Raw genomic sequence first — 14320 nt, forward strand, 5'->3', positions numbered from 1 at the left:
TTGGGAGGCTGAGGCAGGAGGATCTCTGGGAGTTTGAGGCCAGCCTGGGCTACAAGGTGAGTTAAAAGCCAGCCTGAACTACACAGTGAAACCCTGTCTCAAAAAGAAAAAATAAATGAGGACTTTATTGTACTCATCAAGGGACACAGAATGGGAAACAATAAAAGCTGGAAACAGACTGAAGTACACAGGAGGATACACTGTGTGCTCACACGGCCTTTCAGAGCAGCACACAGGGCGGGCGCTCCACCAGGCACACTGGACAGCGCTTCCATCATTGAGGGAAAAAGGAGGCAGCCTGCCAGAGTATACCACCAAGAAACCACATGTGTATCGTGGCAAGGTGTAAAACATAAACCGTAAGCCACAGGAAAGCTCTACAAGAACATCCAAACCAATCTCTGAACACTCTTAAGATGTGAAAGGTCTTTTTAGGGTCCCAGAAAGGAAAAGATCAGTTTGATGACATAAAAATTTCAAAATTTTTATACATTTAATAAAACACATGCATACACACAAAGTGATCACATTTACATTAAAAATGTGCATAGCAAGCCCAGAAAGATAGACACCTTTTTGGTTTTTGGGTTCTTACAATTTTCTACTTTATTTTTACAAGGAACACAATCACTTTTGAAACAAATAACTGCTATAAAAAAAAAGAGGAGGGAGCCACAAAAGCAAGAGCCTGAGCTCATTACCTCGCTTTCCCCCACAACAGCAAGTGCATGAATTCATCCTGCACTGATGTGGTTGTGTTCTTCTCCTAGACAAACGAGAAGAGGAAACCTCATTCACACATTGCAAATTGCAAGCACTGTTTATTCAAGATTATAGCTACACACCTTCCTCTCTCCGCGTCCATGTTCCCTCAGACCCATCATAATCAGTCACCTGAGTATCAGTGGCGCAGGACAGCCGCCAGCATCCCACGCCTGCCGACTTTCTAAGCCACAGAGGCCACACTTCACAGTCCAGTCCCCACTACGCCACCCCACTGGGGACAGAGTCTGCCATGGCTCGGACGGTCTGCGCCCCCAGGTTCGTGTGCTGCAGGCTGCTGAGGTGGGAGCACTAAGAGGTGGGCGTAGTGGGAGGTGTCAGGGCACTGGGGTGTGGCCTGGGAAGAAGTGAGGTGTTCTCAGGGAGGCTGGGAGATCCTGAGAGACTGCCTTGCCATAAAGAGCAGAGCCGACTCCTCCCCCGCCTCTCACTGCTGTCCCACCAGGTGACCTCCCACACGCCCTCCTGCCATGATGCCTTCCTCCCTGGAAGAGCACACGGGGCTGCACGGTCTCAGACTTGCAGGCACCAAAGCTGAGGGCTAAACAACCGTCTTTTCTTTATATGTTACATCCACTTTTAAACCTTTATATGCTACATGCACTTTTAAACTCTCTCCATGAGACATTGTAGCTACGTTACCTGCACAAACTTGGTGAGACGGGAATCCATCTGCATCAGTATTTCTTCCCATGCTTCACACATGCATGTCAGTGACAAATTTATATACTATTAGTAAAAAAGGTAAAAAATATTTAAACCAACATGCCAACTAAATAATGTTTCTTATGATCAAGTATCACAAAGAAATCCAGAATTTACTTTCAGTCTCTCTTAACTAAGTTCAAGGAAAACAGAATAGTGCAGCTAACTTTTTATAATCACGTAACTATAAAACATTCAATTCTTAGAATTTTACAATAAAACATGTTTACAGGGCTAGGAATGTAGCTCAATGGTGGAGGGCTTGCCTAGCATGTGTGAGACCCTAGGTTCAATCCCTAGCACTGAAAAAAAAAAAGTGTAAATCTGGTAAAACAAATATCCTCAAGTTTTTTGTTGTTGTTGTTGTTCTTGTTTTTTGTTTTGAGATAAGGTCTCACTATGCAGTTCAGGCTGGTCTTGAGCTCACTATGTAGCACAGGTTGGCTTCGAACTCCCAGAGATCCTCCTGCCTCGAACTCCTGAGTGCTGGGATTATACGCGTGTGCCACCATGCCCAGCTCAAGTATTTTTACATAAGACACATTTTATGTATAGTAACTACGAAAATACTAGTTTGTTCAGCTATTCAAACAGCACTAAAAAGATACTGACCTCAGCCAGGCATGGTAGCACACCCCTTGCAATCCCAGCACTCTGGGAGGATAAGGCAGGGAAGATCACAAATAAAAGCCCAGCCTGGGCAATTAAGTGATTTAGCACGAGCTTGTCTCAAAATTTTAAAAACATTAAAAAGCAGCGGGGATGTAGCTCAAAGTGAAGGCCCCCGAATTCAATCCCAAGTACCAAAAATATAATAAAAAGATACTGATCTCTAGAGACCTCTGACATCAAAGCCTGGGATAGAACAACAGAATGTCCAGAGTTCCCTGCAACTCCTCCATCGAGAGGCAGAGTCCACTTGTACAGCCTTGGCCTCTGGCCTGCCTTGTGTCCACTCTCACAGCACATGGCAGAAGCACTGCCATGGACACAAGCACCCGCAAGGCCGTGCACGTCCACTCACACCTTTGCTTCCCTGCCAACACGGCCACACAAACCAGCCAGGAGGCCTGCTGGACGGGAGGGAGGGGAGCAGCGCAGAGCAGAGCCACTCCAGCCCCGCACCTGTGGTCCAGGGGACCAGCGCCTCAAGCTGGGCCCCACCTGGCGCAGATCCCCACAGCCCGAACTGCTGACCCACAGAACGGGAGCCAGTCTGGGCTGGGTGCATCAGGAACAAACGCTAACCTCATGAGAGGACTGTTTTCCACCATATTTTATTTGCAATAAAATATAAGTGGCATTTTATTTAAGAGAACATGTAAAGACATTTAAACTATTTTTTCTGTTCTTTTGGAGGTGGGAAACAGGGCTAAAGGGGAGTTAGATTCTCAATTAAATTTCCTTTCTTGCTTTAGTCAATATTCTAAGATTAGCAGACTAAACACCTTTACTCCAGACAGCTTTACAAAATAAAATTTTAAGTTTTTCCTTATGAAACTTTTAGTCAATACAGAAAGCAAGCTATAAGTACAAACCTGCAAAAGAGCTGAAATGTGAGTAAACTTTCTAGCCATCCGAGTTACTTCAGGTAAGAAAGAATACAATAGATTGGTTTCAAGCTGTAAAACAAAAAGAGAATGAATGACAATCAGATTCATTTGCTTATTTTAAAGACAACTGTTTCTGCCCAGCTCAAAATCAAACCCCGTAATTCAGGGAAGAGTCCAGATCTAACTAGGGATCAGAAGGATGGCGTCAGAACTCTGCCCCTTTGAGCGCAGAGTTCTGTTTGGGACTAAGCGCACAACTTCAGGATTTCCTAACCTGTGTGGGACTGCAAGGATCAATCACTGTAGGGAACTTGGTCTCTCGGCGCACCCCAGGAGGGAGGGTGGTGAGTATGAGGAAAATAAAAACAAAGAGACAACAGCTGGGGTCAGGTGGAGTAACCTCTTTACCATGGAGGGCTAGAGGACTGAACAAGAGCAGGGGCATTAGGCATTAATTTATAATCTTGCAAAGTTAGTATTATAGAGGCAATGTTGCCTAGCAACTAACCACTGAAATTGTCCAGGATGTTTTCCTCAAGACTGAGGTAGCTTGACTGCTTGAGGCACTCTGGCTCTGTCCTGATCTGACACATATGACCAATTTCCAACTCTAGCCGCTCCCAACAGATCACTCTCTCTCAATCCCTGCGATGTAGCTGTAAATGTAGTGACCTATTTTGTAACATTAGTATGAGAAATTAGTATGTTTGCAATTTTAATGGAAGCAGAGGAATTAAAGGTTACTGATAAATACAAGGAAAATACCTACATATGTTATAAGTTATGTCAATGCAGCTGTCATTAAAAAATACCTATTACAAACTTCACAGAAAAAGGGGATCACTTTATTACAGCCCTAACACCATCCCAGCAATTGAAGTTTCTGAGTCTTAAAATGAGCAGCGAACATGAATCAGCACAGTGGAGAATTGGAACCAAGGGTGTGATATTGAGGCAGCTGGAAGGCATCATTTTTTCGTTCTTTTGTTTGAGATTTCTCGGGAACTCAGGCAGATGGCTGGGATATTTAAGATGAAAATTCTGGGGCAATTTCTTGGCAAGACAAAGTAAAACCTGAATACTCTATGGGAACCTATTAGTTTCCTCAATCTATAAAATAAACAGCTGGCTGAGGTGGCGCACATCTGTAATCCCAGCACTCAGGAGGCTGAGGCAGGAGGATCACTGTAAGTTCAAGACCAGCCTAGGCTACATAAGTGACCTCAAAGCCAGCCTGAACTGCATAGTAAGACCCTGTTTCAAAAAGACAAAAAAAAAACCCCAGCACATAGTAAGAAAAGTTCTCAGTATCAAGTGGTCATTTTAGAGGAGCAGCACTTTCTGACACTGTGACATGGAGCAGGCCCTACAGTTCCTGTGTGTGCCAGGGTACACATCCATAAAACAGGAAGGACCACAGAGCTACACACCAAGTTTAAAGACTCAGCACCTGGCATATTCATAAATATTAGACTTAAATAATAATAGGGAAATTCTAAGAAAATATAATGCAGTGATCCCTCAGTTACTGAAGGGCTACAAGCTCGAATTTCCCACTACTTGAACAGAAAAAAAATAGAAAAATATTTCAGTTGAACTGAAAATCTGACTTGAAGAAACCTATACAGAGGCTGGGCATGGTGGTGCACACCTATAATCTCAGCACTCAGGAGACTGAGGCAAGAGGATAACTGTGAGTACGAGGCCAGCCCGGGCTACACAGTGAGTTCAAGGCCAGCCTGGACTACATAGCAAGAGCCTGTCACACAACAAAAAACAAAACAGAACAAAACAAAACCACCACCCTCCTTGTACAGGCTGACAGTGAGTCACATGTCACATCTCGATGTGGACAAAAAGGGGTGACACACCAATCCAAGTGCCATTCTCACTCAGATAATACAGAGCTTGTGCTAGCGTGTTAAAACATTTGCCACTGCGCTTTTTCTGTGCAAAATACCGTAACCATGGCTCCAAAGAAAGTAATAGCTGCAGTAAAGCTAAGAGGAAAACTGAGAACCACAACAGAGTTAAAGAAACAAATCACTGTGAAGTTGGTTACAGTCCTGAAAGAACACATTTATAAGTGTACTTTGTTGGCCTTAGAACTCACAAAGTATTACTTGGTTTTCCATTATCTCTTATATAATGGAAACCTTTTGGTGTTCACACATGAATTTGGAATGAATTGAGTTCAACAACCAAGATATCACTGTACCTGGCTCAAGGTTAAACTGGTATCATAACCCATTAGCATGGTCTTTACTATACCACCAAAACCTTTTTTATAAAAACTGTATTGGAGTAGGAGGAAAATAATAATGTATTCACTATAATGACAAAACTTAGAAACTCTAGGCAGATTTGTTTTGTTTTAATGACAATTAGACTACAATGAGATATGGACACACACACAAAAAATGCAGGTGCTGCGGGTTTATCTCAGTGGTACAGAACATACTCACCACATATGAAGGCTTAGGTTTCATCTCCAATATCAAAAAAAAAAAAAAAAAAACCTATAAAATACATGCTGATTCTCTAATGCCATTAGGTTCCAATACCCACCTGAAAGTATGAAACTTCTTGAGCACCACCGGTAGACACCTCTGTGACCACTGATAGCGACTTCAAATCACTTGATAAACATAATGCAAGACAAGTACCAGCAATCTGTAAAATAGTTAATGCCCCTCAGTAAATCTGGTAACACTGTCAGGCTGCCTCTGCCTGAACATGGGAAGCAGAAATTTAGTTTTAGAAAGATGCACACCCTGGTCCCTACCAGACCTGCACAGCAGGTAAAGGCAGGAGCCCACCCCACACCCTGCCTGGGCTCAGGACACAAACACCCATCAAGAGTCCACAGCCTGAGCTGTATTCTATCCCACCCCAGGGATGCTAAGAGTAAGATGCAAAAACCTTAGGAGAAGACCGAGACTGGCAATTGTGAAAGCCTCAGCACAGGATGTAAGACTGCTTTTGATGACGTCATTCCATTCCAATCCCAAATTTCAGCTCTTACACAGTTAGGATGCAACATTATACCACAACTGAGTGGACTGCATGAATCTTTTTAAGAAGAAGAACTTGACTATTTACCAAATGCTAGTGATTTCTATAGACATCATATCACTATTATTTTATCTTTGTAAGAAAATTGTCCTCTAAACATTTAAGAACTGAAACTAGAAAAAAAAACTTACTTTTACTCTACAAATAAATGTGCTACTATATTGTAAGAGAAACAATATAGAAAATTTTAAAACAAAAACTTACCCCGGTGACTCGAGCAATTTTGAACATCCCATAAGCATAAAGTTCAATAAATCCAGAACTTCCTCCAAGGACAAGAATATTAAGCCTAAAAAAAAAAAAATGCAACAAGCTGAGGACCTATCAACAGCAGAGGTGATTGAGTGCCTACACCAAGCTAAACTGCTCCTGCTCTCGCGTAATTACATGCTGAGGTCCTCTGCAGTGGTAACTGAAAGCCAAGCAAACCCACAGTCTTGTCAGGCCTATCCTTTTTTCTCAAAAGAGAAGTATTAACTTCCTATAGCCTAAAAAAGCTCAAGGCCATGCATCGCGGCACATTCCTGTAATCCTAGCACTTCGGAGGCTGAAGCAGGAGAAACAGTGTGAGTTTGTTTAAAGCCGGCCTGAACTACACAGCAAGATGCTGTCTCAGAAAACCAAAAATAAATATATAAAATATTTTAAAACTAGTTTACAGTAAAATAACATTAACAATGATATTTATATCAAGTCAGTAACAAAACAATCCTTTTCCAGCTAATGCAAAGGGCTGTCCGTTTTATCATGGATAGGATATAAAACATATTAAATAGGCTTAAAGAACTTGGATAATTAAGTTTAGAATTTAGAAACTCTTATTCTTTTGTTCTCCTTATTAAAACACAGAAAAGCACACTGCACTAAAACCTGACGAAATGAAAGACCATACAATAAAAATGACAAATACTAACATGTGCATACCGTTGAGAGGTGTTAATGTAACAATCAAATAGCACAACAAATGAAAGACTTGTTCTTGAAACTTCTGAAGAATTAAATATCAACCTAAAGAAATCAGACTTAAGATATTGGCAAGATTTACCTGACATCGCCCAAGAGCTTAATAATTTCATCAGAATTTTCTTCACTAAAATATAAAAAAAAATTAGGTCACCTTTCGATGCTATTTTCTAACCATAATAAAAGATTATTTTACTTGAAAGCAAAAAAGATATATCTTACCTGAATATTTTTGAGGTGTTGCTATAACTGGAGAAAAACAGATAACAGCAAAAAAAAAATTGTTAATAGAGATCTATTTTTTAAAGGTCTGAAAAAACTGTCACTGTTATGAGCAGAGGAAAATATCTTCAAGATTAATTTCAAAGAAATTAAACTCTGCTACTTACTTTTTTGGCAACGTGGGGAGCTTGGGCAAGAGAAGGTTTGACTCGTCCTCAGCATTATAAAAGGATGTCAGAACACTAGTGCGGGGACAGGAAACCCAGCATTACACACCAGCAAAGCGTTTCCTTCTTTGCACTAAAAATGTACATTTCTGAAAAAGACTCCAGTTTGGTAACATTACCAAGTGAACAGATGCCGTGAACATTTTACCCTTGTAAAATAGTCACTCTAATAACAGATGAGAAGTAAAAAAATACAAATTTGTTACTTCTTGCAAAACAAATTCGTCACTGGCCTCCCTTGCCCTGTGTTTACTGCACGCCTGGTGTACTAGAGGACAGAGAGCAAGGCAAAACTGTCTTCAGGACACGAGGGAAAGATGAGAACACAGACACAAATCGCCTGTGTAGCATCAGAGCAGCAGCACAATTCAGCGCTTTCTGCTCTAAGAATATTTACTTAGACACAAAAGGCAAAATTCTCAACGGAATAAATGCTGAAAGAGAAAGCAGAACCGTTCCTCATCAGTGATTTGAATTAGCATTACTTGAGAGTGTAAATCATCGATATAAGCTCTTAAAAAACTGAGAAGAATCTTGGTCATTTCGGCATTATTGATCCAGTAATAAAACTGATTTTTTTTTTTTTTTTTAGAAGAAAACAAATCTAACACGGCTTTAAAAGATCTCATCTTGATAAACTCAAAATCAGAACTGAAATGCAACACGCAGCCGCTCCACAGCGAGGGAGGCAAAGCTGAGCACTCGCTGGGGGTCCCGGCAGGTCCTGCGCGGTTCTCTGCACCTGCTCTCTGCAGTCACCTCCATCCAGTGCATGCAGGAGACGGGCGCCTCCACGGAAAACGAGTGCAAGCTCTCAGGCTTTTCCACGTCGCACAAAATAATCTTCTTGGTGTCGGCAAGAGCAAAGGCCAAAACTAGAACAAGAAAAGAAAAAACACAAAGAGTGTAACATTTGAGAAAATAAATAGGCTTTTTTACTAATTGCCTAGTTTTACTATACTAAACACATCTTCATCACAGAAATTATGTGACATACACATTTTCCCTTTAATACTTTAAGTAGATCACTGCAGGGCTGGGGATTTAGCTCAGCGGCAAAAGCACCTGCCTGGCAAGCGCAAGGTCGTGGGTTCGGTTCCCAGTACCGGAGAAAAACCAAAAAAAAAAAAAGATCACTGCATATAACTATGTTGTTACCTAAGCCTATTTTCAAGGTGCACGAGCAGTGCACTTTCTGACCTGTTGTACTCTAGACTGAAACCCTGTGTCCAGCAGAAAGTTCAGGTGCCAACAGATGCCTATACTTTTTCATCCTGACACTAGGCCCATAAGCATGTTTAATGGTAGGAAGAAACTCAGCCGGGTGGCACATGCTCTTTGGAAGGTGAGACAGGAGGATCTCAAAGTTTGACACCAGCCTGGGGAACTTAGGAAGACCCTATTTTACAATAAAACAGACAGAGCTACGGATGTACCTCAGTGGCACAGCACTTGCCTAGTTTGTATGAGCCCTGGGTTCAGTATCACAAAAAAAAGAAGGCACTGACTCAATCTGTTGTATTCTTTTGATTTCTCTTCTGTTTCTATCCTATACCAAGAAACAAGCCCATCAAACACTGTCTTGTTCCTTTGTGTTGAATAATTGCAGTACCTAGTTTCTCTTCATCATAATTAATCTTCTTGACATATCCAAATCTATGGATTTCTAGCCTGTAATCGCAGCCACTCAAGAAGCTGAGACGGGAGGATTATGGGTTTGAGGCCTTCCCAAGCAATGAGTGAGATCCCATCTCAAAAAACAAGGGATCGGGGGAGACTTTCTATATAGAGACCAATGAGTTTCACCTGCTTACCATCACAGGATGCTTTGCTAGATGTCGGTGATCCTAGCCTCCTATTGCATTCTTTCTTTTTTTGGTGTGGCACTAGGGATTTGAACCCAGGGCCTCGTGCATGCAAGGCCAGGGCCCTACACTGAGCTACTCCCAAGCCCTCTTTAAACTTTATTCTGAAGCAGGATCTCACTAAGTTGTCGAAGCTGGTGTCAAACTTGTGATCCTCCTGCCTTCTGAGTAGCTAGGATTCCAGGTGTGACCCGATGCCCAGTGCAGCCTCCTCCTGACAAACAACTTACAACAATTTTGAAGTAATCACTATCTAACAAAAACGTATTTTATTACGCAAAAGCATAAGATACACACACATACGTATACATGCATATACATGCATATATTAATGATAAACACATCTTAACACACATTGACTTTATGGTTTACTTGAAAACCTGTGTTTTTGGCCAAATAATTCAGGATCTCGAGATGTTATTTACAGATGCCCCAGGGCTGGGGGCGCAGCTCAGTAGTAAAGCATGTCACTCACATGCAAGAGTGGGTCCCCAGCGCTATAAAACAACAAAGTCGAGGCTGGGGATTTAGCTCAGTGGCAAAAGCGCCTGCCTGGCAAGCGCAAGGTCGTGAGTTCGGTTCCCGGTACCGGAGAAAAACCAAAAAAAAAAAAAAAAAAAAAAAAAAACAACAAAGTCCTCTAATTTTACACATCCTTTACACGTATTCTGAGCAAGAACAGAATGAGCGCAATGTTTTGCAAGCATTTCTGGAAATTCTGCTTCTGAGAATCAATCTACAGACCTAATCACATCAAGTTCTTCCCAGTGTTCAGAAAGTTTACGCAGCATTGCTTATACAAGCCCAAAACTGTAACCTAAATATTTACCAAGAAGGCTAGATTTTGTAAACCACACTACATATAGCAGATTAGTAGGCAACATCTATTATTAATGTGCTATATCTATCCATGTTGAGTAAAACAAACCAAAAGCTCTATATAACCTGTGCATGGTGGCAAAGGCCTATAACCCCTGCATTTGGGAGGCTAAGGCAGAAGGATTACCCAGAGTTTGAGGTCAGCCTGGACTACATATCATAGTCTCAAAGCACCAAAAAAAAAAAACCTCTACATATCAAAATAGCATGTACCACTGAATTCTTAAGATAAAACTGTATACAGAAATCTCTACCTACATTTATTCGGTAAAGTTATAAAAGTTATTCTCAAAAATAGACATAGTTGTTATTGCTAAGTGACAGGCTTTGAGAGAATTAAGTACTTATTTGTATTTATGTAAAAAATATTAAGCACTCATTTTCCAAAAACAAATCACTTTTTTCTTAAAGCACTAATAATACAAGTGAACTTGAACTTGCAGGATTTACAGCATGTTACCACACTGACTGTGAGTATAGTGCAGTTCAAGGAGGACTGGGACTATAAAATAGCATATGGAGGAAGAGTTCAGAGATCAGAGCCACATGAAGCTATAACAGAAAAGGGAGCAGCAGAAAAAAGGCCATAGAGAAATGGAAGAAACGCAGTCAGCCAGTGGGGCAAACACACATGCACTGAGTATTTAAGAGCCACAAGTTTAGTGCTACATTGTGGTTGGTTTCATTTGTTTTTTGTATTTTTTTTTTGAAAAGGGTCTCACTATATAGTTTAGGTTAGCCTTGAACTCACAGCAACCCTCCTGCCTCAGCCTCCTAAATGATAAGATTACAGGCCAGCACCACATCTGGTTCAAGTGTATTTTTAGAGAAAGGCCATGATGGCACTGAACTGACTGGTGAGTGACAGGTGGTGCCAGGGCCAAATGGTACAGGTCAAAAACTAGAGCACAAAAGAACAAAACCAAAGTATTTGGTCATGCCATTAGATTTTATTTCAGAGTTATCTTTGCCAAGAAATCAGATCTCACTTTAAGTGTTCTTTACCAAGAAACAAGATGACAGAATTCATCGGAGCGCTTATGAAAAACTTAAAGCATTCAAAAAAGAATTCCAAAACTAGAACTCACAATTCTAATGTACACTAAGAACAATTAACTCTTTGTGTAAATAGGCTTTTTTAACAGAATACTGTCTGTATGCTATTTGGCAGTACTGGGAATCTATCCACATACCTACCTATTTATTTGATAGTACTAGGAACTGAACTCAGGGCTTTCCCAGTGAACTACATTCCCAACCCTTTTTTAAAATTTCTGATTTTAAGACAGGGTCTCAAGACGTTGCTAAGTTGTCCATGCTATGCTTCATCTTGCTGTCCTCCTGCCTCAGCCTCCCAGAGTGTTGGGATTACAGGCATGCACCACCACACCCAGCTTTTCAGAATATTCTTTATGAAAATAAAAAATACATTACGTTTGCCATCTGGTCTCCAAGCCAGACAGGTCACTTCCTTTCCTGTATTTTCATTTGGTGGAAAACTCCAAACTCGATGAAAACTTGCAAGTCGATGTAGTAAAACCTAAAACAAACACAGTGGCAGAAAATTAAAAATTCCATTTCCAAAAATAAAATAAACCCATATCCCTCTTAGGTAAAATAGCTCTCAGACAAGGGAATTCAAGAGTCTGAATGAATGTAAGGTATTTTAAAAGGAAGGAGTAAAATCGGAAGATCTCATTTAACCTTTCACCCTAAACATTTTCCTGTCCTTTACATCAACAGGAGACTTACCTTTCAGAAAGGAATATGAAGGCTACCCTACAAACAGACAATAAAAAAGAAATAACACAAACAGCACTAAAAAGGTAGCTGTGAAATAGGCAAATAATTAAACTTGGGATCAGACAACTTGACACCTAATTTCATTCAGCATTTTTTTTGTTTGTTTGTTTTGTTTTTTTTCCAATACGGGGAGTCGAACTCACGACCTTGCACTTGCCAGGCAGGCACTGTGCCGCTGAGCTAAATCCCCAGCCCGACATCTAATTTCAGCCGTGTTACTTTCTAGCCCTGGATCTTAAGAGAAGTCATGTATCCATTCTAGATTTCTATTTCCACACCAGCAAGTGCCACCTTGGAAGGTCAAGATGATGCCCCAGGGCTCCTCCTGCACTGAAACTAAGACCTCGCTTCCTTTGGCTTCTACACAACCGCTGAAAACAAGGAGGTGAGGTTTCAACTCACCGGACCACTCACTCACTGCCTCTCAACACTGACGGGCAGTACTCATCGGCTTTCCTGGTCCCCCAGGGCCCTCCGTCAGCTCTGATACTTCTTTCTCTTCTCCATACTCACTTTCAGATCGTGCCCTTGCTGCTGCTTAGACCAAGTGGGAGCAACGGTGCTGCCATCAACCTAGCTGTGCAGAGGCCCCTCTTTCCTATCTTCCCCCCCACCGCCCCGGCCCACTATCTGCGCTGCCCTGCAGAGCCATGACGGAGTTGCAGAGCATCCTGGCACAGGACAGACACCAGGAGATCCACGGAGGGCCCTGAAACCCTAGACACTGAGACCCTAGCGACCGACTCACAGCAGACAACACGTGGTGCAGTTCTGCAGGCCGCTATGTCTCCCTGGCTGCTAAGACTTCCTTACCACCTTTCCAAACTTGGCTGCACACAACGCAACTTTCACCGGGTCCCTGTGCAGAAAACGGCCAAGAGGCCGGCACAGGTGAAGGTTTCCTTCCCATATCGCTGTCCAGTAATCACAGCCGGCAGCAGAAAGCTGGGCACGATCAGGTGACACCTGGTGAAGCGTCATACGATGTGAGCTGGAATGCTGCAAGTTCTTTTAGTAGACGGTGCCTATCAGACCCGGGTAGAAAAATTTGGCTAACAGGATGGAAAACCTTAAACGTCCTCTTTGGCAACTTCATGCATGTACAGTTGCAGAAAGACCTGACGGTCGCGCGTCTTCATTCTGCAGACGTAGGACTCGTGGATCTACTACTACCTCCAGCTCATGCGCGGCGACAGTTATGAGCTTTTAAGATACAAACCGATGAAAAAAGAAAAGAGCCACAAATGAATGAGTAAGAGCGACCCGCAGGCGCTGGGCTGTGTGATTTCTGTCCCACTGTGCGCAAACCGCTCCTTGCGACGTCATACCAGAAGCGGCTGCAGAAGTCACGCTCGGCGGACGAGCCGCGCGTTTTCACGTGGAGTCTGCAGCCGCCCCGGAGGCAGGCGCGAGGCAGGCGGGGTCCGCCGAGCCTGCAGAGGGCAGCGGGTCACTCACCTCGCCCGCGGTGTTGGCCAAAGCAATGAGATCCCGCTTAGGCGACCAGACCAGGAAAATGATCTCCTGCGGCAGCTGCTTCTCTCCCACCACCCGGAAGGACGGGAAACAGGTCGGAAAACGCAACATGGGGCCGGCCCTGCGACGACGCCCCGTGAGAGGCCGGCGGCGTCCCCAGCCACCGGGTGCCTAGGAAGAGCACCGACCCGGGCGACGCCCCCAGAGCTCCCGGGCGGCCAAACAGGCCCTGCACAGTTTCCTCCAGGTCCCGCAGCCCGCCTCGCGCTCCACAAACTTCCGGCGCCGGGTGTTGTCGCGAGAGCAAGGCGGTGGCGCTGAGGCGCGCACGCGCGCGGGGCGGGGCCTGGCCCGGCTAGGGGCGGTGGGCGGGGCGAGCCCGGGTCTTGGCTGGGGCATGGGTGGGGCGGGGTGAACGTGGGGAGAGGCGGAGACGAGAGCTGGGTGGGCGTGGCGAGAGTGGTGGGCGGGGCGAGCGCGGGTTCTAGACCAGGGTTCCCGGGCTTCAGGACTGTGTTCAGGCTAGTGTTCAGGCCGGGTGGATGCGCTGCTGCTTGCGCAGGCTTGCAGGTCTTTCCCGTTCCCCTGGAAATTCGTTTTGCTGTGGGGAAGAGACTTTCAGAGCTTTAGGGGTCAGGCCCCAGAGATGCTATAAACTCCTTAGTAGTTATTAGCCCTGTCCAGGCAACATCCTAGACCAATTAAGATAGAATTAATACAAAATGGGACCCCAGTATTTATTTAAACTTTTTACGTGATTCCAGCTTGC

General features: G+C 43.5%; 1 protein-coding gene across 2 annotated transcripts in view; it reads right to left on the reverse strand.

Moving 5' to 3' along the window:
• Anapc4 (anaphase promoting complex subunit 4) overlaps positions 1–13867 on the reverse strand; it is a 32700-nt gene extending 18833 nt beyond the window's left edge. The window contains exons 1-11 of one of the 2 annotated variants that reach the window (XM_005392036.2): positions 13534–13867; positions 11707–11812; positions 8271–8403; positions 7469–7543; positions 7302–7328; positions 7162–7206; positions 6321–6405; positions 5610–5714; positions 3027–3110; positions 1426–1512; positions 702–766 (exon numbers count right to left, since the gene is read on the reverse strand). In XM_005392036.2, the coding sequence (XP_005392093.1) occupies positions 702–766; positions 1426–1512; positions 3027–3110; positions 5610–5714; positions 6321–6405; positions 7162–7206; positions 7302–7328; positions 7469–7543; positions 8271–8403; positions 11707–11812; positions 13534–13662 (941 nt within the window). In that variant the 5' untranslated portion in view covers positions 13663–13867. Of the gene's footprint in view, positions 1–701; positions 767–1425; positions 1513–3026; positions 3111–5609; positions 5715–6320; positions 6406–7161; positions 7207–7301; positions 7329–7468; positions 7544–8270; positions 8404–11706; positions 11813–13533 lie in introns of those variants that run through there. The other variant, XM_005392037.1, reaches the window with a different exon arrangement.
• Between the last annotated feature and the right edge of the window lie 453 nt (positions 13868–14320).

The sequence above is a fragment of the Chinchilla lanigera genome, unplaced genomic scaffold (genome assembly GCF_000276665.1).
Source record: "Chinchilla lanigera isolate Chin_1 unplaced genomic scaffold, ChiLan1.0 scaffold00042, whole genome shotgun sequence".
NCBI classification, from domain to species: Eukaryota; Metazoa; Chordata; class Mammalia; order Rodentia; family Chinchillidae; genus Chinchilla; species Chinchilla lanigera.